General features: G+C 42.5%; 2 protein-coding genes and 1 long non-coding RNA gene across 3 annotated transcripts in view; 1 reads left to right on the top strand and 2 right to left on the bottom strand.

The window, feature by feature from the left end:
• The first annotated feature begins 2,628 nt into the window (after positions 1-2,628).
• Positions 2,629-27,409, top strand: part of LOC133278651 (uncharacterized) — a 30,629-nt gene continuing 5,848 nt past the window's right edge. Inside the window, exon 1 of the long non-coding RNA XR_009746621.1 lies at positions 2,629-2,920. This is a non-coding gene — a long non-coding RNA (uncharacterized LOC133278651). The remainder of the gene's footprint in view (positions 2,921-27,409) is intronic.
• SMIM28 (small integral membrane protein 28) lies at positions 4,476-11,319 on the bottom strand. The gene is made up of 2 exons (XM_061471740.1): positions 10,492-11,319; positions 4,476-6,641 (listed from the first exon to the last, which is right to left on the bottom strand). The coding sequence occupies exons 1-2, from the start codon at positions 10,600-10,602 to the stop codon at positions 6,243-6,245; spliced, it is 510 nt and encodes a 169-aa protein (XP_061327724.1). The 5' UTR covers positions 10,603-11,319; the 3' UTR covers positions 4,476-6,242.
• ARFGEF3 (ARFGEF family member 3) overlaps positions 24,705-27,409 on the bottom strand; it is an 87,710-nt gene continuing 85,005 nt past the window's right edge. Inside the window, exon 34 of the mRNA XM_061471741.1 lies at positions 24,705-27,091. Within this exon, the coding sequence (XP_061327725.1) occupies positions 26,900-27,091 (192 nt within the window). The 3' untranslated portion in view covers positions 24,705-26,899. The remainder of the gene's footprint in view (positions 27,092-27,409) is intronic.

Genomic DNA, 27,409 nt, shown 5'->3' on the forward strand with positions numbered 1-27,409 from the left:
CCATCATGGTCACTTTTCCTTGAAGCTTTAGTTTCCATGAAACTGAAACTTTATAATTTTGGAATTATTTACTTTCATGCAGATTTCACAAAGAGGCCATAACAGAGCAGAAAAGCCAGTGGGAGAACACTGTCACCCCATGCAATATAACTGTATCACTTTAGTTTTCTGAAGAAACCTTGCTACCTGGCCCACTCTTTCTCCTCAGCCTATGTGGTATGCTCATAGCACTCTGACCAAATGGAGTATGTCTGAAGGATCACTACTGGTCTTGAACATTGTTTGTTTTGTAGCAAGCCTTTCAGAAGTGGAGGGCAGCTCTTCATGGGCCAAGCACTCAGACCTGAGAAGAGTGTCCCTGTCCCTAGAAGATACTTATTCCTCCCAGTCTTCTCCTCTCCGAGGACTGGAAAAAGTTACATTTACTCACAGACGGGCATAGGAAAAGACCGCAGCTGCCTGTGGGATTAGAAAGGCTCAGCTAGGTGGTAGCAGCTAAGTAATTCGCAAGGAAGTCAAGAGCAGCACTAGCATCTAATTGAAACTAGCCAAGAAAAACAGATTTTGGCTGCATAATGATTGCTTAAGGGTTCCTTTAAATCCTGGGAACTCCTTGATTGCTCTGCAAAAACCAGGCCACAGGTGAAATGTCATTACACCTTAGTTTGGGAGTGTAGCTTTGAAAAGTTCGCTGAAGATAGCGGTTACATCTGAAGACATCTGTTAATGCTGAACCTTGCTTTCCTGTGGCTTGTCAGGCAAGGTCTGTTGCAGGTATTTTTAAATGTTGAGTTACATTACAATGTTTGTTGCTGTTTTACTGACTGTGACCCAGAATGGAAGTAGTTTCTTCTGTTGGAAGGATCTTTGCTTTTATAATGCTGTGTCAGAGGAAAACCTGTTGTACAGAGAGCCACATCAAAGCTGAAGAAAGACCTTGTACGTATGGGAAAGAGCCATGGAAATCTTCTCAGTATGGTTGTATTCAAGAAATTTTAATGTAGGTCAAATATTCAAGTTGCTTTAAGTAGTACAGGAATTGTTCTCTTGATGTTTGTTCTTCAGTACAAATCGCATTTAATCTGAAGTTACAACTTCCCAAGTAGTGCAAGCAGTGGAACCAGAGTATGCATACATAGACCTTCAAGAGGAAGAAAATGGAAAGCAGATTTAGGAGGAGCTGTGTTAAATGCTTTTTCTGGTGATCAAGGTGTGGCTTTAAAGCCTTCTCCATTCTTGTCCTTAAACTGACTGCTGAAAGCACTTCTCCTAACCCATTAAGCTTCTGTGCCCTTGATTCAACAGCTAGATTAAGGGTGCCCTGACTGTGAGATGTATGGAGGCTCTGGATTTAAACTGGACAGCAGTAGGCTTTTTCTTTGTTAATTACCAGACCCTCTGCAAGACAAACTCCCTGCCCTCTCTTCAGCCAGGTCTGTGAATCTGCTTCAGGACTGCTGCACTTTTGTGTTTAGTGAATTCAGGTAATGAAAATCACTGCCGACTGACCCTTGTGGCTGCACAGCAAGTTTTCAGGATCCAGCAGGAGCTTGGTGACATCTAGGAAACTGTCGCGTGTCCAAGCTCTCCCTTTGATGTTGGCAAGAGCATTCCTGCTTCTCCTACATACACATCACCTGCTTTTTGCTGCCTGTAAGGCCCTGTACCTCCTCATTCCATCACCTTGTTAGGGTACCTGCTGGCCATGGACTCCCCTAAGGAAGGGGTGTGGGTTGGGGACATGGGAGCCAACGCTGTACCGGGCTTGGAGGGCTGTGTGGAGAGTTTAGTGAGGAAAACTGAGACAAAACTTCAGCGTTAGCCTACTAAGCAAAGTATCTGGTATTAAGTATTTACAGCTGTACTGATTTACCAGACACTTAATGTTCAATATGGTGCTACTCAACCGTGGGGTTTTTGGATGGAGCTGCTGCTTGGACCTGCGGGACACCCCTGCTGCTCCTAAGTGACTCCGGCACTTTGCTCTCGTTTCCAGGAACTCGAAACACACAGGAAAACATCTCCTGCCCGCCTTAATTAGCAGCCATGTTTAAAGGTGGACAAAAGCCCTTGTACTGTTAGAGGCAGCTGAGCGCATAATGTCTGAGGTGCCAGTCATTATTTACCACCGGCAGTTGTGGAAAGGGACTTTCTCTGCAACTGCCGCCAACCTGCAGTGAGGCTACCGGAGCTGACAAAGTGGACTGAAAAGCTTAACTGGGGCGATGAACGTGTCCTCACCTACCTCAGCCACCTTGAAACCACCTTCCCTACCCTCTCCCTTCCCTCCTGCCTTTTATGGGCCGGCTCCAGCCGGTCTGGCTGCCATTGGCTGCTTGGTGAGAGAGGGCGGAGCCAGCCTCTGCGGCGGGGCGGGGCTGGGCGGTGGCGCAGGCGGGTCCTTCCTCCCGCCCGGAGCCTGGGAGCCCGTCGGTTCCACTCGGCACCCGCCTCACCGAGCTGGCCTCGTCAGGCGCGTCTCCTCTCGCCCTCCCCCTGTGCACTGCGCTCTCAAATAAACCTCCCGCTCATCGGTTAACGCGTGTTTAAACTCGGGGTGGGCAGCACTTTTTGGCGCAGGGTTGGCTTGTAAGGGGTGCTGTCCGGTATAGAGAGAAGGTATACTGTGCCAAAATTTGCGGTTCAAAACGGCGTTAACTGGGAAAATACCAGTTGTAGTGGTACATATAGTTGGGTACTATTACAGCAATTGGTAAAAACTACTAAATGAAGGCGTAACAGCTTTGAAAAGGGCTCGTACGGCCCTGGGGGCAAAAGAATGGGGGAAGGGGAGTTACTGTAATTCCCTAGGGTTAGCCAGCAGCGAAATCCAGCCTCTCCTTCAGAGCAGCTCACGGGTGTGCTGATGTCCGATGTCCCCAAACACGATGAGTCTGCGACAAAGCGGAATTTAATCTCGGTATGTAGTGTTAAACATGATGCCAGATACCTGTCTGTGGGAGGGAATGCCTTTCCATGCTCTCCTTTCCTGGGAAGCAGGTTGTCATTGTAATGAAAATCTCTTTTCAGCTTTTCAAAAATCAGTCTGATCACCCTAAACCCAAGCCATCCTGGAAACAGTCTTGTAACAAAGCTGGAAAGTTGTATTTAGTGGAAACTAATGCACTTGGTGTAAATACTGTAAATACTCAGTCCCAGGTAACACTGAAAATCTGTTGATAGGTAAAAATTGTCTCTGGCAATTGTGTCGTTAGCTGGCTGGGGTGGGGGTGCTTGGACAGGGCCCACGTAGCTGCCAAAATCAGAGAATCACAGAATGGTTGGTTTTGAGAAGGGCCTTCAAGATCATCCAGTTCCAACCCCCTGCCACAGGCAGGGACACCTTCCACTAGACCAAGTTGTTTAAGGCCCCGTCCAACCTGGCATTGAACACTGCCAGGGATGGGGCAGCAACAGCTTCTCTAGGCAATCTGTGCCAGTGTTGGAACTCATAGTGAAGAATATTTGCATTACTTCGGTGATGTTGGCTAAAGAGAGCTAGCTGTGCATGTGGAGCTCTTGGGTACAGTATTCAGGCATACTTCATACTTATAGCATACCTTGTCTCTTATCTCCAAAATCTCTATTAGATGTTATATTTAAAATAAGGGCTGCATAAGCTAGGCAAAGAATAATAGATTAGAAAAATAAGCTAAGTTACAGGATGACCTGCAAAGCATAAAATGCAATATCAAACAGCAGTTCTTTCCTTGTGCTCTAGTTCATATTGAGTCATAAATTTAGGAAAAAAAAAAATATACTTGTGCCTGATTTAGAGTATACACAACCCCTGGCACACAGGTCTAGAGCATAAAATCATAGAATAGTCAGGGTTGGAAAGGACCTTAAGATCATCTAGTTCCAACCCCCCTGCCATGGGCAGGGACACCTCACACTAAAATGATGGTACCAGTGTGTTAACTTGCTACTTTTGTAATAAAAACATGGCAGGATTTGAGAGTTATCTGAGAAATACTGTGTGAGAGACAGTCATTCGCTATATTTGTGGAGACAATAGCAGTTCTTGACTAGTTACGGAAGTATATCAGTCTTGGTCACAAGAAATATTGGTCAAAAGTTATCTGAATTGTAACTAAGGTAACTGGAGAGCAGTTTAGAATGATGAGCCCAGGGTTGGGTTTCAGGTGCTACTCTGGTTAAGGGTAAAAAAGAAATTGTGCTGACAACAGTGTAACTCATTCCAGAACAAAGATCTTTTTAAGGCAAAATACATTCAAATTGATATGACAAAGGCAGAATTTTCAAGCGTATCTGTGTGATTCTGCTGAAATTAGTGGAATATACAGACACCAAAGGCAAAAGTGATTTACCTTTGAACCTGAAACCTTTGTACCTTGATGATTAGGTAGTGTATGTTGTTTGGGTCTCGTATTTTTGCAGCTTTCCTTGTAGGTGGCAGAAACTCCATGTACCAAATATTACGATGGTAAAAAAAAAAAAAAGGCAAGGAAACAGTAAAATAACACTACTTCTAAATGCCTCCGCGAATACCAGGAACTCGTCCCAGACATGGCTGAGAAAGAAAAAAGGGTGACTGAATTTGGATTTGTCCAAAACACCTCCTCTTACAGTTTGGAGACAAAAAGGGAATGTTAGAAAAGGGAATGGTCTCAGAAGTGTAGTTCAAGAAAATAATCCATTTCTGAATCACATAAAGCAGATCTTTTTGCTCCTAGTTTAAGTGAACTGTGTGAGTGGAATCATCAGGTTTGACCTGCACTGCTCTTGGCTGCTGTGGTGACGTGATTTGTGCCATTGTTGGCAATAATATGAGATTGAACTACTTGCAGCTCGAAAGTTGTCTGGTTTTCTTCTGCTGTACAGTGATGAATTCTTCTTCCATTATCTTGGGAGTTTTGTTTGTTGGTTGGTTTGGATTGGATTTTGTTTTGTTTTTAAAGGGATGTGGTACATTCACAAAGCAGGACTGGCTGATACTGACACCTCATGACAGTTGCTGGAATCACAGCGTGTAACTCAGGACAGCCGCTTCAATTAGGGATTACACCAAGACTGCCGCACAGCAGTATGTAGTAGTTGTTATGTTGGCAGGTCGCAGACAAATGTAGTATCATGGAATAGCTGACACCTGCAAGGAAGAAGCTGTCATAGCTTTTGAGGCTGTCAGGATCTGTAGTAACCACCTTCTGTAACAAGAGCATTTATCAACATGAAAATGTTATCCTGTAAGAAAGAATTAAAAATAACATACACCATTGCCTAAAAGTATGCATGTGCAAGCCCTCCTGAAACTGAACCACTGGCACCAATGCGCTTGAATGAGATTTACTTTGACCTAGTGATGAAGGAGAAGGGGGTATAATGCTGGTTTGAAATACAGACCAGATTTTTGTGTGTGTGCATTTGATTTTATTTCCCCCCAACTCCTTCTCACGCTGCACCAAATACGTCACAGGGTATATTGTTGTAGACTTGTAAATTGGAAAAGAAGTCAAGGCAGTAGCCTGGAATATTAGGACCTTGCAGACCCGGGCAAGTAGCTCGGAGCGACAGTGTGAGTGTACTCTTGTGTGCTCTAGAGTCTTCCTCACCCAGAATGATCAGGTCTTCTCTAGCTCTCCTTGTTGTTCAGCTGTGATAAGACAGCCTTTATCCACAGCACACGTTTGAACCTTTGGGGACAATTGCTGGAAATTTTGTAGAGGTTACATACATATCTGCTTTCCTGAGATCTGTTGTGATCATTCCAGAGCATTGCAGAATGATGTGATGTTAACACACGCAGATGGTGTGAATCGGAAATAGTCAGAATTGCCAGAAATTCAACTAAAAATAAACATGAAAAAGAAAAAGCCAAACTGGAACAGGTATATGCTAAAACCCCTTTGCGTGACTGGTGAATCTATAGCATAATTCATGTTTCCTTGTAGCTGAGGGATTGCAGAGGGACAGATTTCCACTTGTCCTTACGTTTAATTCTTGTGTGACACCCTTTTTTAACTAGAATAGCCATGTTACCAGTCTGGGACTGATTTGGTGCTACACTGTGTGTATATGCTTGCAACAAGTGGAAAGTAGAAAAGCATAGTAGACTGAGGTGAAGAGGCTCGTTCCCTATTACTCCAGGTTTCTTCTTTCATTAGTTCACTGGTTTGGCGCTTTGCTTGGAATCTTCTTGCAAATTTTAAAGGCCATATAGCAGTTCCATGTTTGTGCCTTGAGGGGCTGCATGCTTCAGCTAAGGTGCTTCTGTAGGAAGTTTATTTGGCACTGTTGGACTGCAGCGTGCTCTCTTCGTAAGGAGGCACTGGTTCTGGAGAGAGCTCACTGTGAGCCTCGTCCATGGAAGTCTTCATGGTGGCCTCCTCGTAGGATGGAGGCAAGCACACAGTGAGGAATGTGGCATCAGGGAGCAGAGTGGAGTAGTGGAAGCTCTGTTCATTGTTCCAGGGCAGCACGGAAAGGAAATTGGACACATCATGCTCAGGCAGGGACTCGGGGAGGTCGATGCTGAAGATCTGTCCCTGTGGAGTGGGGTGCTGGCAACGGCGGTACAGGAAGAGCAGCAGGAATGCCAGGAAGAGCATCATGGTGGCAGGCAATATGATGCACAGAAATGGTTCTATGTCATCTTTGGTTGAGCTTGACTGTTGACTGCTCTGTAATCAAAGCAAATAGGTAGTGTGTGGGATTCCTGGAGACCTCTTAATCAGAGAGAAAATAAAAGATATATTCTCCATCTCCCCTGCAGATGTAGCAGTTGCTTTTCCAAATGACTTTCTGACTGCCTTAGGGATATTCAAGCAATATGTTTTGCAGATTTATAGATTGCTAGATTCTATGTACTGGTCCATAAAACAAATGACAGCTATGACAAAACAAATGGAGAAGTTGTGAAGAGTGGTGGGTTTCCAGGAAACCTTGTCTCCAGTGGGGAAAAAGCCCAACAACCTGGATTTGTATGTATTTTGGTATGAGGTTTTATTACTCCTGGATTATACCAGGACCTGTCCTTTTTGTGGAAGGTTGGTCAAGCTTTTAAAGCTAGGGAGAATAGCCAGTTGCAAAGGAATAGGGCTGGTGATCCACCTCCTAGTGTTTGTTTGCATTTAGAAAACTGTGCTGTTTAAAGAACAAATACTACCACAGCTACTCCTTTCATCAGGACCCACTACAATACCTATTGTTTGGGCTATTCTAACTTTGGAGGCCAGCTCCAGGTACAACACAGTTTGTCAGAACAGCCTGGACTTGGGCTCTTTCTTGAGTTTGTTCTGCCAGCTATGCCAGAATAGTTTTAAAACCGTAGAAAAATAACTTCTGTTTTTATGACTGCTGTGACAGCTTTGTGTCCTGCAAAATGTAGCCACAAAATGTCTCTCCCACAGCTTTTGAATTGTGCCGTAGTGTTAACAGGAATAATATGCTATTTTTAAAAAATAGCATTTGTGCTCTATTGTTGTATTAGCTTCACTTTAAAAATTCAATATAGATAATTTCCAGTCTGACTCTATCTAGCTCTAGCTTATAATAACTGGTTCTCATTTAGAGACTAGTCGAGAGAGTGGGAAAAACCCAAACCCTAAAATTCTGTGTATTATCAACTCATTCCCTTTAAGTACTTGAAGACTGTAATCAGATGGCTTTTTCACATTTTTATGGTGAGACTGAACAGGTCAATGGATCAGATTTCCTTTATTTTGAACAAAGGCAGCTTTGCAAGTGAGGAGAACTCCAGTGGTTCTTTCCTCAAAGCATTTGGAAGCGGGGATGCAAATGGGCTGTTGGCAGTAATGGCTCTGTGAAAAGGGCGGGGAACTCCAACGTCCCCTTCTTGATCTATGAAAACTTTCTCTGCTTATTCTTCCAAGAATCATGGTCATTCCTTTAGCTACAAAATCACATTGTAACCTACGTTCAACTGATTATCTATCAGGCATTTGTTACCTCCTTGCTTTGTTGTCATATCATGAAATTTGTAGTATGTGGTCATGCCTAAGAAAAATGTAGTAAATAGGTTTTGACTTCTAACAAATAGTGCAGTGAAGATATCTGCTTTTTTTTTTTTTTTTCCCTGAGGTATTGTGTGTCTAAAGCCAAACCCATTAAGGTAAGTTTAAAGTACATTGAAACTTTAGTGGGTTGGCTATTAAGCTGTTTTCCCTAGCTGTCTTTTACCACAAAAATGCACACTAAAGAACTATTTCATATTTACTGATCATTTCTTATTAAAGAGTTTCTGGCAGTACAAGCTGTTGTCTTACCTGATCATTAAATGAGCTGCAGGAAACAGCAGAGTTGGAAGAAAATGTTCAGCTATTATTCTAATTCAGATGTTAAATCCTTCTTTTAAAAATTAGGGTATTTTTGGTTTTTAAAGTTTGTTAGCACTTTTTTAGTGTGTCTTTTGAGGTGCATAAGGCACTTCACAGGAAAATGAGAAAATGCATTCACTATTGTGTTTGAGCACTACATATATTGAGGCTCATGGAAGCTGTTATGTTACCAGTACTGTTATAGTAAATATCTGGAATCAACTAAAGAAAGTAAAATCCTCTCCTGTTTAACATCTGGAAGTTTTCAAAGTGAGCATATGAAGTGACTAAGGGAATTATTTGGTGGTGTTCTCTTGACTGGTTTAGTTTTGATGCTGCTGCTACCCTGGAGGTCAGTGTGCTCTGCCTGTGTCATCACAGGCATTATTGTCAGGTTTATAACTGATGAAAATAAGGCTACAGGTCCCAGCATGAAATAAGTTGTAGACACAGAAGTACAGGGACCCTTTATAAAGAAAAAGGCAGACAAAGGCATGAGGGTAAAAGGGGTTATGGTTCTTAAAACTCTTCTTTTTATTCCCCCCAGAACTGATTTTAGTAGGATGGTTTGGCCATTGCAAACATGTATTTATTCACTTTCTTTCATTTATACCTTTGTAGGGACTGAAGCACAGGGTCAGTTTTCCCAAACTGAGCACGCACTAGAAGTAGTAAAGCCTTTCATTAGTAGTCTGTCTGCCTATATTTTTATAACAACATGCTGAGCATGTGCAGTTGCCATCTTACAGATTACATGAATCGTATCAGTTTAGATGAGCTTTTTAACTTGTGCCTGTTGGTAAAGGAATGGAATGCAGAGTGCAGCCGAGTTGTGTGGTATTTCCATGATGAGTAATGGAATGGGTTTAAAATTGAACTCTCTGTCTAGACAAAAGGAGCCTCCTACCTGGATTGGAAGTGAATGACCTAATAAGGCCAAGCATAAGTTTAAAGAGAGCTTTTGTGTAAGGGTAATAAAATTAAAGTTTATTTTGCTGACATTCCCACTGAAGTGATTGTTTGATTGGTGCTAAGATTATGTTAATGATTTCATAGGCTACTTAGAACTTTATTACACTTATTTTTATTAATATAGCCCATATTTATACTAATATCTTTTGAAGCTGAATCAGGAAACCAATACTTCTGAAATGTTTTTAGTGGATTTGGAACAAAGTCTGCTTTGAAGTCATTAGGCTATGGTCTGTGAATAGGTGCTTGCTTCTTAAAGCTGCTTCATTATTGCTTGTAAAAAGAAAAACCTAATAAATCTGGCAAATAGAAAAACATTTTGCTGTGTTTTTGGATATATTAATAATGACATACAATTTTAAAGTGAGCCTAGATTTATACAGAATTCTTAGATACTTGTTAGAATGCAACTCTGCTGTTTGTTTCTCACTGTCAGACAAAACCAGTCCAAAGGTGTGAAGACCTTGCTATTGCTATTCTAACGCTGGCAGTGTTACTGGTGAAGTACACGTGTTTAAAATTGTAGAGGCATTTAAAAACTATTTTTTTCTCCTGCTATGACCCACAGACACATACTCCTACCCTTTTTTATTTTACAACTGGACACTTGATATCCCAGCTATGTAGTGTGGCCAGTTCATTAGCTAATGCTACTTGACTCAGGTATTTACTGGGGTTATATGTGCACCTTAAATTATGATTTCTGATCAGAGAAACCCTTTCACTGTGTCCCAGCCAAAGCCAGAAAGGCAGACTGTGTTTTTATCTCTGAGGGCTACTTCCCTCCCCCTGTTTGCCTGCATGTGATCCTCTCTCACAGAAGTAATCAGTGCACAGCTTAGTGAACAAGAGTTCATTGCTGACTGCTACTGACTTAACATCTGCAGAAAGGCTTCATGGGACCAGATCCAAAGCATAAACATGCATTTAAAAGAAAGGAAATGAAGGAATAGGAGAATGCATTATGCTTAAAAGAAATAATTAAACTTCTTTACCTGCTGCCCCAGCAAGATTTTTCCATCTACCGTTCTTCTTTCCCCACAAATATGTTTAAAGCAGCTTAGCAGCAATAAGTAAATGCTCTATGTAATTAAGCAGTTCTGCTTTGATACATATCAATATCCCCATATTTACTCTATGCTATACACTGAGACATTACGCAGACATACACACACATGCAAAGTCAAAGGACATGCTACAGAGACAAGCAGGGGGTACTGACCTGAAGCTCTGTTTCCAGAAGTGGTCCACCTGGTTCGCTGTTTAGCCAGTCATAGTTTCCCCTGTCAGCATGTCCAAATTTCGTCCAGCTGCTGCCCAAGAGCCACCTCATGCTTTCATTAACCTGGTCTCCTGTCTTCGTGCCTCCACCTTGCTTCACTGCTTGCAACTGCGTCTCCGCCTCCCAGCCTTGATCGAGCTGGGCTGCTCTCAGCTAATGATCCTTCTTAAATGATATCCCATTTATAGTGGAAAAGAAAAAAAGAAGTTAGACACCCCCCCCCCCCCCCCCCCCATCATCGGGAAGCCAAGCAAATAGAGCCTCTCTCCACTTCCAACTCAATCTCTCTGGATTTGCTTCAGTGGCCTACATTACCAGCAAAGCTGGCATCAGGTATCCGAGAGCTGGGGCTGATAGTGCTCTGATTGGAGAGTTCCTGCATTAGGATTATTAAAAGGGGAATTTGCATGTGAATCTGAGTCCACACAGTCATGACTCTGCTCAGATAAATAATGCTCTATATTTAGGTACCTAATAAACACTTTTCCCAACAAAATAAAATAAGTAAACCCCACACCACTATGTCGATAGCAGAGACTCTCCCTCATTTACACAGTGCAAAGAGGAACCATGGTCCAGACAGGTTTTTTCTCCCTATTGCTGGAAGTACAGTAAATAGTGAGAACGGTTTCTGCGTAGAGAGGTAAGGACGTAAGGCTAAATGCTGTGCTGAATTATTTAGCAGTGTTAGCATGTAGATGTTAATGATAAATCTGGAGAGAGAGCTCTGCCAGGAAAGCTTTGGTCACTGAGAGTCTAGGTTTGCTTTCAGTGTTTCCAGCGAGAAGCATGTGTGCTGTTTTATCAGAAAACTTCATTAATGTCTGGTAACCTCTGAAGGGAGGAGTATTTAAGTTGAAAGTTGAATCAAGGTTTAGCATTTGCTGAAAAGGTGGTGGTGTGTTTTTCTGCCTTGCTGTGAGCAGAGGGAGAGGCTAGTGATAATGTCTCATTTGACTGTGGTGAATCTTGCATGGTTTCTCAAGGCTAACCTGTTGAAGCAAAAGTTGTGTTCAGGACTGATGACACAAAACTGGGGTCTGAATTGTAACGTCTTATTTCTTCCTTGGATTTCCTTTCCATAACTCCTGGGCGCATGGCTCCCAGAGAACTGCAGGCTTGATTGACCAGGCAGAACTTTTGCAGCTCCAACAGTGGCAGTCTGATATGCAGGAGCTTGATGTTTCTGATGAGGGGAGTCTGGAAGAGCATCTTCCAGGGCTGGCTGTGACCCCTGTTACTGCAGTGTGCAGGAAGGACCTACCCTGCAGGTGAACCTGGGCTGTGGGAAAGAGAGGGGATGGTTCGATTGATCCATCCCATTTTGTAACTGGAGTTGCCAGATAAGCTGTGGACAGGGAGAATTAACATCAAATGTAGGGTAACTCTTGGTGCTCAAGCAGCTGCATTGTTCGTCAGAAACTGGGCCCTGCTCTTGTTTCTGCTGGGGGAGGTCCTGCATGAAGCTAGAAAGGTCACCTCAGTAAAACCTTTGTGTGCTTGTGAGAAGACTCCTCCTTTCTTCAGTGCCTCACTTGTCATCTTGGAAAGCACTTTCAGAGGTGGTGAGTGCTTACGGCTTCAACCAGAGACCGGAGGAGTTATGCTGTGAATTACAATGTCCCCTGAGACTCCTGGTCCTAAATATGGCTTAACAGGTTGTACCAAGACAATGAAATACTTCTGACTTGATGCCCCAACACCCTGTATAGAAGCAGGAATGAGGACCATCCTTCCCAAACTGGTGTTAAGAAAATAAATTCCTTAGGGAGTCTTGTGACTATGTAGCTTAAATCTGTCATCTCATGTGTAAGCAGGAAATATTCATACATTATCTTAATTAGGGTCTTAATACAGCCCCTAAGATTATTAATGCTACTTTTAAAAGCCTGTTGTAAATTTCCTTTGGGATTGTGTCATGAATAATGAGAAGTAAAAAAATTATGTCATCTTACAGTATAAACACTGTTTTTGACATCCTTGGATTCTAGTTAGATGAATTGCATCCAGAAAATAAGGTGTGTACTTTTAAGACTCACTGACCTGATTTACCAAGTGCTGCTTTGAATTCATGACCTCTGGAAAATGTTTAACAATAATTTGATTTTGTAGAGCTGAGGCCAAATGGGAATTTGGGGAAATGTGGTAGCCTTTGTCATGCAGGTAATTGGAATATAAAATAGTGATTCTCTCTCTGGCTTTTTATATAATTAGTGGACCCAGCAGGAAAACTAGTGAAGGTAATGGCGATACTGACTTTCTGGTGCCAGCCGTTGGACATCCATTTGACATACTGCCTTTATAGGGAAGATCTGTTCTTGTGCAGAACTGAAACAGTACCACTTGAGACTGCATTAGTGATGGCAAATCTGTTGCAGATTTGTAGCAACCCTGTGAGGCGCACGTAATGCTTATTTCTCCTTCTCACGAAGAGCTCATAAATACCACCCATAGCTTGTGCACGCTGGAGTGTGGAAACTGGGGTGAGGAGGAACATCCTTGTTTCCAAGACCCATGGTCAGATGTCAGGCTTGCAGCTTTGAAGAGCCAGGGAAGTTGACCTTTGGAGGTCTTCAGACCTTGACATGGACAAAACTTTTCCTCCTCCCTCCACTGGTTTTGTTCTTTGAAATAGTTTAACAGTTGCCCTATCAAATGATATGGAGAAAATAGCTGGCATGGAATGGTACCACCAAATCGATTAAATTTTGGTAAAGGTTTGTAAAACAATGGCCACAATATGGTTTTAATTGAGGCAGTGTTGCTAATATCGCCTCCAGTGTTACAGGAGGGGAGCAAGGAGAGACTTCTGAGGAAGCTGTTGCAGAAAATAGGCAATTCTACTGTCCTCAGTATGAAGCTCAAACTGCCATAAATAATTAATCTGCCTGATTTGCTGGGATGTTTGAGGCTAGCACTGTAAGTCTAGGCTGTATTGCCACTAATGTTTGTAGGGAACAGTATTTCCACAGTACCCTAGTTGCCTTTCACATTTCTTGCTGCTTTCTTTGCCCAGTTTCTTTTGCTGCTTTCCACAGGTGGTGGAGAACTTTCCCTGCTTCGAGTGCGCTGCTGTGAGGGGGGGTGCGAGGGCTAACCTGAACAGTGCAAAACTAGGAATTACAGTGGGTGAGGTGTTACCACTGTAAATGGTAGTGTGTGGTCAGGTGTAGATTCATCTGATGAAACGGAGGGAGATGCTGACTTCTGCCTATAACCAGCTGCCTGTAATGTTCTGTGTCCTTCAGCTGGAGTAGTGCTGGCTCCTGTCCATTCCTATTCACTTGGGTAATTGAGCAGTTCAGTGATTTGCTCTTCTTTGGTAAATTTTTCATGATATCGAGATTCTGGCTTTGCTTTTTTGTTAAGCACCGATACATTTCTTTTTCAAAATCAAAGCACCTTCTGAAGAGCAATCTCTTCCCCCTTTCAAACTAAAACCACTGTCACTTCAAAGGGTTGCCACAAGTTGGCAAGGGCCCTGCTGCAAACCAGCATTTTGAGGAGCAGCATTTGTGGACAAGCTCTGCATACTCACAGACTGTAGAAATGGAGAGAGAAGATCTGTTTACAAAATGTGTGCATGCTGATGGTACGTACCTTGGCATAGGAGCAGCGGTGGCCAGGGGAGCAGGAGCAGGTACTGCAAAACCTTTGAAGAATGACAGTGCCAGACCTCGCGTCACTGCCAGAGCAGGATTGCCTCCAGCAGAATTTCCCTTAAAGTTTTGTGAGTGTAACCATGCTTGAAAAGTGCAGTTGATGATGTGATTTTTGTTTTGCCTCTAATGACAGCGTTTCAATCTATTCAGCAATTCTTTGTTCAAAAATGTGTAATTTTCTGCTGGAATATTGTGAATCCCTGTATCAGGTCCCTTGAGACTGTATTTAAATACCATGGTCTCTTTGTTAGTACTTGTTGCTAACACAGTAAATTTTAAGCAAAAGCATGATTATGTCTTCGTAGCTTGATTTGCTTCGTATCATTTGGTGCCAAAAACCTACTGGCTCTGGATACTAAAACAATTAGTTTTTCTGCTGCTGTTGCTTAGAACCAGTGTGGCTGAGAGAGCACTGTTTGAGAAAGAATAGCTCTTCTGCCCTCTAAAACTTACTCACTTCTTCACCAGATTGGAAAAAAACAAAAATATTTATTAGTCCTTTGTCATCGCTTTCAGGCCAGGTGCAGCTCCAGAGCAGAAGAACTATAGGCATTATGTACTCTCTTACAGGTTAATATCTCTACTGATTTAGAGAAGCTCTGCTCTCTTTCCCGTCATTAACAATGAATCTCCAAGTCTCTATCTGGCATTGTTAAAATACTTGAAACATTTGAAAGCATGAGGAAATACAGCTTTTGAAATCCATTCTGGCCCCGAAACTTATTTAGCAATAATAGTAAGAATGAGAGAGTCTGAAAATTATCTGTATAAACTAAACCAACTGATGCAGTACATAAGCTTTAGTGGGTTGCAGTTGCCTGTATATGTGTGAGGATAACCAGTGTGACAAACTGAACAAACACACAGCAATGAGGGGACCTTCAGGCTCTGTGAAAGGAGGGTTAAAAAGTTAAACTGCCAGTTCCTTGAGTGGTCTCTTCAACAGCTGAAGGAGAAACCATAAAGAGAAGGCTGCAGTTTTGGAGGGTGAGCTCAGGGTTACCCAGCTCTCACTGACTAGCCTCTAGCTTCTCCTTAACCCCTGCTCATCACTGGTTAGGTGGCTTCCCTGAAGCTGTAGACTGTGTCCATAGGAGAACTGGGGCTGTAAACTGGGAGATGCTTGTTCAGTGTTGCGCTCAGTGCTCACAGAAAGGCCAAGGGAGACATTTGGCCTTTGTCCCTTCAGGACAAGGGAGAAAATTATTCTTGTCTGTGGAGTTCTGAATCCACATAAAACTCACTGAATTGAAGTGTGCATTATTTAACAGAGCATCAGCCGAGAGGCTTTTGGCAATTTTGTGCTGTTTTAATTTAAGTGAACTGGAGCATTTCTTTGCTTGAAATAACACACGTTTTGTGTACTGTTGCGAGTCAGAGTTCAAGTTCGGAAGCTGAACCTCCTGTTGTGAATCTAAAGATTTCTAACTTAGGGAGAAGATGCACAGCCTCCTGCAACCTGCAAAGTTTGCTGTGTAAATGAAATGCATGAAGAAAATCTTTCACATAAAAAAGGCCCCAAATCTGCAGACTTGGCAAGATCTTTATTTTCTCAAGTGCACATGTTCAACTTGTCAGCAAAATGGCAGTCAAGCCTAGATTCGAGGATATGACCCTTGTTGTGTGAGGACAGGTTAGCTAGCCTTAACTGCACAAGGCTTTATCAGCAGAGCTGATGGCATCCATCGACTGCAAAGCTGCCTGAAGGGGCAGAGAAAGGAGAAACTTCTCCCCACCAGTCAGGTAGGAAGAGAAGGGAGTCCCAGGCAGGTGTCCACCTCCTTGAGGTGTCCTCTGGGTGCAGTAGGTGCCCAGAACTCTCTGCTGAGCATGACTGCATTGCTTTCATTGGGAACTTCTCAAAGTCCACTTTAGTTGCTTTTGCTTATGATACTCAGTGTTGATTGCATCACACAATGTGGTGCATGTGCTGTGTGCTGATTAGGTGCTAAGCTTTGTGCATATGTGGTTTTGGGTAATGTCTGTTGACTAAATGAAGAGCCATTACCTTAGTAGGTGCTGAAGTTAAGTTACCTACTAAAAACTGAGAGGGGAATGGTGAAGAGTTCTTACTATAGAGCTATAGACTGGAAATTAAAATGTCAGGAGGCAGAGGGGGGAAAAGGGATGAGTTAAACAGGAAAGGCAGACATTTTCCTGCGTAACTTATAAAAATATTTCAGAATCAACCAGAGCACGTAAGGATAAGAGCTCTTGGGACAGTGGGGTATCTGGTGTGGGGCAATGAGGCCTGCATGGATGAGCAGTTGTAACAGTGGCAGGTTGTAAGAGGAGCACTAGGCCTGACTGGTTACAGTCATTTGTGTTTTGGTGCTGCTTGTCAGTTTTTGTTCTTTAAACTTTTTTTGGCTCCAAACATTGGTTTTTGCCATGTGCAGAATTATGCCTCCTTGAAAGGGGTTGTCTGACTTGTCCACCCAGCCTGGCGTGGTTTGATGGTTCAGGCTCTAAAAGGCACTCAAAATGATATAGTTTGGCACCTGTTTTTCTTTAGTAGTCACTGCAGATGTGTGCTTTTGTCTATGATAGGTAGCACAGTTTACCCTATACCCTGCCCTGCCACCCATGATGGACACTCAGTGGTAGTCATTCCTCCTGTTCCCCTGAAATGCTAAAGGAGACTTGACTGAAAACTTGTAAAAAATTATTAGTGAGCTAGATGCAAACCTTCACTTGATTCTGTTTTCTTTGTCTTTTGTTTTATTATTTCACGGTTGGCTTTGCAGTCTAATAATCTTTGTTCTCATGGGCTTGGGCCACAAGAGCCTGCATCGAGATATTCAATTATTTAGCGTCCTTTTAAAAGAAGAGGTACTGTATGCAAGAGAGATGTAAGATCTGCTCTGACAACCATCCCTGCAGCTGGGTCTTTAAAAGAATGTTTTTGTCAGGGCGCTGGCTCTTGTGGTGCCACCACTGTAATTCTACCCAGAAACCAGTTCCTGTGTTTTCTCAAGGGAAGATGAATTGCTTTTGCAGGTGAGCATTTTGAACCCAACCAAGAACTTTGTCACCTTCCTCAAGTGAGCTACTGCAATACATTTTGAAAGCTGTTTCTCACTTTCTCATTATGTTTGACATCCTTGTTTCCCAAGCTTGAAGATTTGTCTGTTTCTGACCTTCTGGGCATGCTTACTTACAGGGATAGATTTCAATACTGAATCTTAACGGGTTTTATTTTGATCTGTTCCTCTCCCCGTAATCTCTGGCACAAAGGAGAACCTGATTTGAAGTACAAAGCAGTCTGCCAGGAATGTAATGTAACTTTCAAAACCATAGTAAATAATTTACAAATGTCACACAGGAAAGCATTCTAAATTGATTAAATCTTAAATAATTTTGTTTGACTGTGGTAGGGAATGAGGATGATGAGAGACCTCTTCAGAAGTGGTCACAGTCACCACAGCAAACAAGAATAATTCAGCTTGGGTGTATTTGCTCAGAGGTATTGTCTCTACTTTATGGATACAGATTTCACAGTAAGTACGATGTAGGTAAAGGTACAGTTCTCTTGTAAAAACAAAGCAAAAAACCAAACCAGATGTGCTACCATGGATTTCTATCAGGAGTCTGTGAATTGGACTCTCAGCCTGATTAATGTGTTGGGGTTTGGGTTTATTTTTTTTCAGGGTAAGACTAGGACCTAAGTGACTTGTGCTTAAATCTGAATTGTTTTGTTTTATTTTGGATTCTGCTAGGGTTTGAGACCTGGGTGCTGAGTTGCACTGTTCTAGGACACTGTGTCGGGCATTTGGATAAAGAGTTCAACTCGTGTTTGTTTACAGTGATATTAGACGTTAAGAGGTTTATCCTGATGCTAGCTTCCTTGCCAAAAGCTCAGAAATTGGAGATGACCCTGTGTTCCACATGGCTCAGTGAATAGAACAGAAGCCTGGTTCTACTTCTTTTTGCTACTGCTGACACAGTGCTCAGTGGGCCAAAAGAAAGGTTTCTCCATCTGTAAAACATGGATCAAGAAACATCTGTCCTGGAGAGAGCATTTTTCTAGCAGGATGTCGTGGTTTAAACCCAGCCACACAGCTCGTTCACTCACTCCCCCCCTTCCTCTCTCTTTCTTTCCTCCCCCTTCCACCCCAGCTCCTGGAGAGATGGGGAGGAGAATCGAAAGAATGTAACTCCAACAGGTTGAGATAAGAACAGTCCAGTAACTAAGGTACAACACAAATCACTGCTGTTACCACCAATGATAATAATGATAAGAGAAAATAACAAGGGAAGAGAATACGATACCACCCGCCGAAATGAGCCTGACCCAAAAGAGAGCCCATGCCCTTCCGGGTAACTCCCAGTTGCCTCCCCAGGCATGACATGCTGTGGTATGGAATACCTCTTTGGCTAGTTTGAGTCAGGTGTCCTGTCTCTGCTTCCTCCTGGCCTCGCCTCCTCCCTGGCAGAGCATGAGACTCACAAAGTCCTTGGTCAGAGTAAACATGACTTAGCAACAGCTGAAAACATCGGTGTTATCAGCTCTATTCCCATGCTGAAAGTCAAAACACAGCACTGCACCAGCTACTAAGAAGGAGAAAAAAATTGACTGCTACTGCTAAACCCAGGACATAGGATTACCACAGATAGTGTTCCATTATTACCATGTTGGTACTTTCTGAGTGTTTAGGTGCATGAATGTGCCAGTGGTCTTCTATGCAAATCTGTTGTGCATTAGCTGTTTCCTCCAAAGTGTTTCCCTTCTCTTCAGCCTTGTACCTGAAGTATCTGCTGGTGTATCTCATTTGCCTTTCTAGTGTCCCTCCTGTAAACTGTCTTTACTTTTTTCTTCTCTCCCTCTTGCCAGACTATCCCACAGGTCTACAGCTCTGGGATAAGCAAGAGGCCAGAGCATGTGGTGTAGATACTTTGGGCCCTTTTGAGCTCAAGGATGAACTTTTGACTTGCTTAGTTGTTCATCCCATCTGATGCTGGGCATGGTCTTGGCACCTTGCCAAAAAATAACAGTTAGAAAAGATGTCTGGCTTGATATCAGGAGAGCTTTTAACTTTTAGTTGACCACAGATGAATAAAGTGTAGCCAGTGGTAAACCCACACTGTGAAAAAACATCAATCTTGAAATCCTATTTGTTATAAATAAATGCGTATCATAGAGGGAGACTTGGATAACTTGACGTCCAGGCACCCATCTTTGGCACCTGTTGCAGTGGCAGAGGAAGGATGAGCTCTACCAAAGCTGTTGAGAGAATGCTGGTTTTGTGTGGTTTGGTGAGTGTTCCTCCCCTGAGCCTCCTGGGGGGACTGACTTGCAGGAGGCTCTGAAGGGAGTTGAGGGTGCTGACCTTCCAGGGGCTAAAAGTCAGCCTTTCAAAACAGAACCGTGCTCACTTTCTTCTGATAAATATGTTTGGTAACAACTTCTATGGGAAGTTTTCATCACTGGGCAATTAACAAAACCAAAAGCAATCTGTTAAATTTTGTCTACAAAGCAATGCATTAAATGGCCACTGGCTTTCCTGTTCTGGAACCTGGTGTATAAACTCAGTGACTTCACTGAAGGGGAAACAATGCTTGAGGTTTAATGGTGTGGCTGTTCATTCTTTTGTGTGATCTCTTCTTCTCGCACCAGTGGCAGCAGAATCTGTGCCTATGTGACTCCACTGTTAAGTGAGAAGGCAGCTGGGAATTGGTACATGCGAAGAGTGAGTGGAATAGCAGAACTGTACTTTCTGTATTTACCCAGTTGCTGGTTTACATTAATGAATGCTCTCTAGGAGGAAATTAAAACCTTTCTAATGGATCTAAATGAGATGTGTGGAGGAACAGAAGGTAGTTTCCTGCAAGGGAATTTGATCCGACTGTTGGGATTTAACACGCTCTGTTTTGCCAGAAGTGCTGTAAGATGATTAAGGCATCACAACCTCATTTAGTTGCTTTGTAATCTGCTCTTAACCTTCATGGTGATGAGGCTGCTGTGTAACAGGCACTGAAGGCCAGACTTTGTATGGCTTCAGTGCATGGGAGCTCATGCCAGAGATCCCAGTGAGGCCAGGTGGGAATGCAGCTGTGTTTTCACTCTTGAGATTAGGTGGAATGCTTGCCTTTTGGATGCAGACATGAGTGCACAGAGATGTTCCCTAAAGGCTACTGCATGCTGCTAGGTCTTGTCACTGAAATGCTCCTGCTTTCAGGGAGCCCCATGGAAATTCCTTGACAGCGGTACTGGTCAACTCCTTCTCCTGTACCTAAACTTTGGTTGCATGTGGAAGTCTGTGTGGCTGTGAAGGTGTTTACTGCTTTCATTAAATATTTCCATTAAATTACATATTTTCCTCTAGCAGGAGTGATCACTGATCCAACTTTCAATAAAGAGAATGATTTTGGTGATAAGGGAGAACCCTTGCTGAGATTTTTAGAGGGATGAAACATGCTGCTTGCATGCACCTGTAAGCTGGGAACACTTCTTCAGTGCTAGCTAAACTGAGTGTGGTGGGGGAATGCCTACTTTAAAAACTCTACAGAACTTTGGCAGTGAACTAGTGCTCAGAGAGCCTTGTCCTGTGATGGCTGCTTGGCTCTTTGTTCCTGGATTTCATGCTGGGGATGGGGTGGTGGTGGGACAGGCACTGCCTGGATTTCGGTGGCAGTAAAGTGGTTACTTTGGTGTGTGATGGAATTTGTAGAGTTCAGTCCCTAAGGTTACCTTTTAGGACAGTTTCCAAAGTTATTTATGTGATTGAAAGTAGATGCCTTTTCTGCCATGTTTGTGTGTTTGGTTTTGTTTGCTTGTTTTTTTTTCACTGCGTCCCTAATAAAGCCAAAAGTATTTTCCTCATTTTAATGGAGGGAGAAACACTTCAGCTGTTCAGATGTTTCAAAGTTCTGCACAGTGTCTACTTGCACCTTCAGCTGTCTTATTATCTTCATCCCTCCCTGCCCCTGCAAGCCCAAACTGGCTAGGAGTGGCATAAGGGTTAATTTATTTTAAAGTGCTAAATTCCCCAGGTTGCCTGTGAAAACTGCAGTCCCTACTGGTACGTACCAAGTATTTTGTGCCCTTTCTTAGTTCTGCTCCTTTGCTTCATCAGTAACTGTAAAAATAACTTTCTTTAGACAAAACCAAAGCATAATTTATTTTGCATTTGCCTCTTTATTCTACAACACAAGCAACGTAAATAGTTCATATATTTTTTTTTAAATATTTCCATTTTAGAGTTCAGTCAGAATAAAATGTACACAAAATACAATTTGCAAGCCAGCTGACAGTGACTGCCTGACCACTGGACATCCAAGGACCAAACAAAGCTAGCAGCACAACAGAACGCGGTGGACACGGGATGTGGTTCTCTAAAGAAGAGCAGATGGGTAGAGGGAGGAAACATGGATGAGACTGGGGAATTGCGGCTAGGTGTGAACTCAGTAGAAGGTAAACCCAATGTAAGCACTTGCTTGACAAGGGAATTTATAGTCTCTCTTAAAAAGGATTAGTGGCTCCTCCTGAATATACAGCTAGAGATGGAGTCCTGGGAATCATGTCCTGTGGTAAAATGCTTCCTACGGCAGCCATCATCATGGAAATAAACTCTGAATTTTTAAATTTTCAAACAGGAAAGGCTTAGATCTTTGGCAAAATGGAGTGTCCACTCCCTTTGGCTTGCTTTCATCTCTGGTTGAAGGGGCCCTGGACATATGTTTGCAGTCTCAAATGATACCAAAAAGGGGGGTAGGGAGAGAAAATGGGTGGGGAGGGGAACTGAAAGAAGATGCTCGCTGCTGTTACTGCACTTTTCAATCTCTTGCTCCCATCTCCTCCAGCAAGCAGCATGCAGTGTAGGGCTGTATCACCACTGTGCTCTGCCCTTCGTGGCTGTTCTCCCTTTGGAAGAATTGATTCTGCTTTCCTCTGTAGAGCAGGGGATCAGGAGCCATAGCCTGCTTGTGGAGGTGATATTTGTCCCTTGCTTGAAGCTGTGTACCTGTGGCTCTCTGCTAGCTCAGCTCTCGTTTCATCTTCCTTTTTGTGGAAGCATGGCATTCCACTGCAGCCCAGATGAACCAGATGCAAGGACAGGAACTAGGGCTCTGGTGCTCCATGGTATTTAGATGAAATTTATCAAAACACGTAACTATTTTTTGAAAAGTGGGATGTTGGGGTAAAAGGGTTAAAATAGATCCTGTTGCCATGTTTCTTAGAAAAAAGATGACTTCCATGAACACAGTTCCCTAATTCAGTGAGGCAGTGGAGACTATGCAAGCTTCAACTTGTGAACTTGCCAAAAATAAAGAGAATTTGAGGGATATGGTCCCACAGGCAAGCTCATTATTGCATTAATCCAGGATCATACAGTGTAGCTCCACAGAGACAGCCACAGAATTAGGGCATTTCTTCTTCCCTCAGCTTTTAATTTTTAGCTGGGAGACCTCTGAGAACTCAGTGAAAAGGCTGATGCATACTTACACCATGTGTTCTTTTTGATTTTTAATTAGCCAGCACTCCATGTTTGGCCAAGGCTGTTTTTTTAATGTGATACCATACAGTTAGTGCCATGCATAAAATGTATGTTCTGTGGGGGATCAGTGGGAATGACAGAAAGAAGTGCTACAACTTCTTCCTTGCAGCTGTACAACTTCCTGAAGTCACAGGCATGTTGCTGGTGAGGGCTGCCAAGTGACCCTTAGGTTGTATCCCTATAGAAGCCCTACTGAAAATAGGGAGGTTCAGTGAAGAGGGATCTTTAGCTGCCAGAGGCTGTTACCTACATTGCATAAAATCCAATGTTTGTGCTTCTGTGCTATGGTAACTTGGTCCTTTTGTACTAAAAAAGAAGAGAAACTTTATTTTTTAATTGATTGTATTGCATTATTTTTTCAAACAATTGTGGAATGATCAGAAATTGGAAAAAACTAACTGTATTTTGTGTCATATGCCATGATTAGCACTGTACACAGATCTCAGAAATTACTTTAACTACAGTAATGGGTAAGTAGCTTGCTTATGCATAACTGTAGCACAACCCCACAAAAGGACAAGGAAAGAAAGCACTTCATTCATCACTGAGTAATGGCATTTCTAGAGTGGATTGCTGAAGGTTAAAATAGCTAAAGCACATGCTCAATTTCTAAAGAAGCTTTTATGCAGATGAACTAGGAATAAATAAATTGCTTTGGCTTGCTATGGTCAGCTTCCTACATGTTGAAACTGTGCAAAAATGAAGGTTCTAGTTTTGGGGTGCTGGGATGCATGAGAGTATGTGCTAGTTCTTGTGGATTTTTCAAGCAAGAGGGTTATAGAGGACAGCAGCAGAGCTGATGACATAAGGAGCTGTACAGGAATTCCCCTTTCCTGAGAACTTGTGAACCTGTGTGTAGGGGTTGAAGAATTCAACTGGGTCTGGCGCATCAACCAGGTATGGAACTCACACTGATTCCGACAGCTTAGGCACTCTGAGTGAGGGCCTCAGCTGTCAAGAGAGGTACAAAATGCAGGCAGCACACAGACCTGGACCTCTCTACTTGCTAACCTGCTTGCCACTTGGTGTCATACTAGTGCTGCGCTGAGCTCTGCAGATGCTGAGATGCTACTATATCAAGTGCAGTTGGACATTAGGTGTGGTAACACAAGGTATTGAGAGGTGGGGGTTAGATCTTTGGCAGCTGAGGATTTGTCAGTGAGTTTTCCAATAAGGTTTAGGTTTTAAACAAAACTTGAAGCTCACATTGAAAGGCAAAGTACCTTACATGTCACAGCTGTAAACTTGGCTTGGCCTTGACATGAGCCAACTGCAGTCCAGATGACATGATTTTTTTATCTGTCATGAGGCAAAAGCCTGTGCTTGGACCTTTACAAGGAAAGTTTTGCCCAGGTCTGTGTACATCTTTCCCTAATAATTCTTTCTAGATGCTAAAATAAGTCATTTATTCTCACATGAGTGTTTATCCCTAGGAGAGTATTAAATCTGTATCTTCATGTCTTAAAGGCATGCAAGTGTGTTAACCAAGAGACAGCAGTGGTAATTCTATGGCAGCTGAACATTTAGAAAAGACTGCTGTGGGAAGTTACCAGAACAACCATTATGCATTGTCAGTGTGACACAAACATGCAGGGAGCATGATAAACATACTACAAATGTGGGTATTGCTCTGTAAATATGAAGAATGCTCAGAGTGTGAAAGTGTCTGGAGCTGTACAAATCTACACATAGACACACCAGTCATCTCATATGTGTATATAGTCACACTGCAGAATGAAGTGCAAACATATGCAATGGCATGAGACCACATCAGTTGGGATCAAACCTTGCTGCTGTTACACAGTGTCAAAGTACAGCTGGACATGATTGGGGTGGTATTGTCATTCCTAGAGTTCTTCCTTCTGTTGTACAGAAGGACTTTGTATTGCAACCACGACACAAAACCAGTGTTTCTGGATGTTAGGCCCTCTGCTGGAGTCTGGAGTGATTCCATTGGTACTGCTATCAGTTTTACTTCTCCAACATGTTTTAGAGATTTACTTTAGTACAGCAAGAATCTGCATCCATTCCATGCATGTATAATGAAAAACAGCAGAATTGGATGTTTTGCATAGTTTATTATTCTGATTTCTCTTGTTGCCTAATTAATGTACTGCTTTAAAAGCAGCTCTGTATAGATGGCCAATAAGACCTTTAACAAAATTATAACCAACTTCTTTGTCTACCTACCTGAAGATGTGTAAGAAAGACATGGCAACAGAAATCTAACCATGCCACAACCCTCCCATGTAACAAGTCTAATTGTACCTTTCCCCAAAGAAATATTAAAATTGTTCAGGGAAAATTGACAATTGTTAAAATTGCTAAATTACTCATTTGTAAAGTCAATGTTGGTGGTAAGAAAGAATTGGTTTTACAGAATTTTTATGTCCTTGAAAAAATTTAGCAAAGGAAAGTTTTGAAAGAAAAAATGCTGTGACTGACACTACAGAAAGTTAAGGGACAAATATTTCCTGCACAAGTCTAGCAAGTGATAAATGGGAATTGGGAAATGGAAGGAAAAGGCAGGAGGATAGTGTCAGACCCTTTGTAAACACATCAGCTTGGGTGATGGCTGTTCAGTGGAGCCTCTTGGCTCCCTCTATTTCTCTATGTTTAAGATGCTAAAAGGAGTTAGCTGTGCAAAATCAAGGCCTGATACAAAGAGATGCCATTTTGAAGATGAAGGGAGCAGGGACTGAAGCTGTATATTTAGTTGGTATGCACATTTTAAAAGCCTTGGGAGAATATCATGAAGTGGTCACCTAAGATTAAAATCAATGTATTTTCAACAAATTATTTCAACTTCTAATCAACAAATTATGTGGTATGGAAGTATGAGATGGAGTGTCCTGGAGGCTGTGACATAACTTGTACAGCAGGTAACCCTTTGCTGTTTCTAGTGTGAACAGCATCACACATGTATTTGATAACACAATAGTCAAGCATTCCCCTTAATAATATCAGCAAACGGTAGTAGTCCCTATAGGAGTGCTGCACAGAGGGGGATGTACCTCCAAGACTTTCTCCCCTTCAATTTACAGCACCAGACAAGAAATGGGAGAGAAACAAGAAAAATACCTTCCTTTCAGACTATTTTTTATCTCAGTTCAGCTCAATGTGGAGTGATAAGCTAAGTTTAACAAAGGTGATAATGGTCTTCCTGGTTACAGCCACCTATGTAAGCAAACATTTCCAGATAGAAGCATACACTAACTTAGCTTCAGTGTTGCTTAAACCAGAACACTTTACTCTGTTAAGTTGAATGTTGAATATTGGCACATGCTGGTATTTGCACTGTGGTGGGTCTTCTCTCCCAGGTTCATAGGACACAGAAAACCAAATTTCTTTGTTGCCCTTAAGGGGAACTAAAAACATGGAAAAATGATCAGCCGTAGGTGTAGCTGAACAGGCAGAATGAGTAGTGTTGTCGAGAGAGCAGCTTTGACAGCGTCATTTGTCTTAAAGCAGTACTCCACAAGAGCAATGAAAGGACAAATAGTCTGTGCTTGGGTCACCAGTTTTAGCCTTGGGATACTTCAACAGTCACTTATTAGCTACCCCAAATGTGACCAGATTTCAAAGGCTCCTCTCAGAGCAAAATAAATCTCCACTTACTTTCTCTAGTGAGTGAGGCATATTAGTAATTACAATTACTAGATTAATCTTTATTTGGCTTTCTTCTCTCATGCTTGTTTCAGAAGGGAAAAAGGTTACCCTAAACAACTGTCAGTTTTTCACTTGTCCCACAGCCCCACCTTTTCCCTGCCTTCTATTTATTTCTTTTTTAAAAGTTACATAGGCTTATTGGCCTGGTTTGACATCCAGATGACAGTTGTGTTCACAGCTAATTATAAGTGTGGAAGTTCTGCTGCAGTTTATTGTGGCTCCCACTGCAGCAAATTTGAATTCAATGAAGGCTACTGAAATGTATCACCCCTTCACGTACCAGCCTGATTTACTGGTAGTTTCTAGGGCCATTCCAGACCATGCTGGACATACTCATGCTATGCCATCTTTGCTAGTGTGAGTGAGGGGGACACAGTCTCAAGCAGACATAAGATATACATTGACAAGCTCATTGTTTCTTAATGTGCCACCAACAAATAGGCAATTAATGAACCCCGAGTACTTCTTTGCTGTATACCTTTGATGTTGTCTCCCCTTTGCAATAGAGCACATCTAGGTTTAAATGATGATATCATACACTCGTCCCACTCTTCCCAGCCATTCCCGTACTGCTTGGCGGACACGGATATCTGTCACGTGGCAGGTCAGCTGGCTGATACAGGGAAATACCACTGGCTGCAGGGCTGTGAAAGTTTGGTCTGGCAGGGCCTGAATCTGATTGAGAACTGTCAGCACCATGTTGGTCCATGCCTACAAACAAATAAATTCAATAGAAAAAAATGACTCTTTAGAAGACCTATAAGTCATTATTTGGTTTTGTATTGCAGATATCATGCTCGTCTTTCATCACCTTTAATTTCACCCCATAGTGAACAAAGTTTGATGCTTTCACGAATTTGCTGACATGGACATGCAGGCAGTGAGTTTCTGTTTAGCAATGGAGCCTGCTATTTCTGCTGTGGAATTAGCAAAACCCCTTCTTAAGTACAAAAGCATTGTGACAAGCAGCATGCCATTGTCAAAAGCCTTAAGTGGGCGAGAGCCCTTAGCAGTAAGCAATGGGTTCAC

The sequence above is a fragment of the Pezoporus flaviventris genome, unplaced genomic scaffold, assembly GCF_033815535.1.
Source record: "Pezoporus flaviventris isolate CSIRO_AGI_PZ_B2104156 unplaced genomic scaffold, CSIRO_AGI_Pfla_v1 ptg000066l, whole genome shotgun sequence".
In the NCBI taxonomy this organism is placed as follows: Eukaryota; Metazoa; Chordata; class Aves; order Psittaciformes; family Psittacidae; genus Pezoporus; species Pezoporus flaviventris.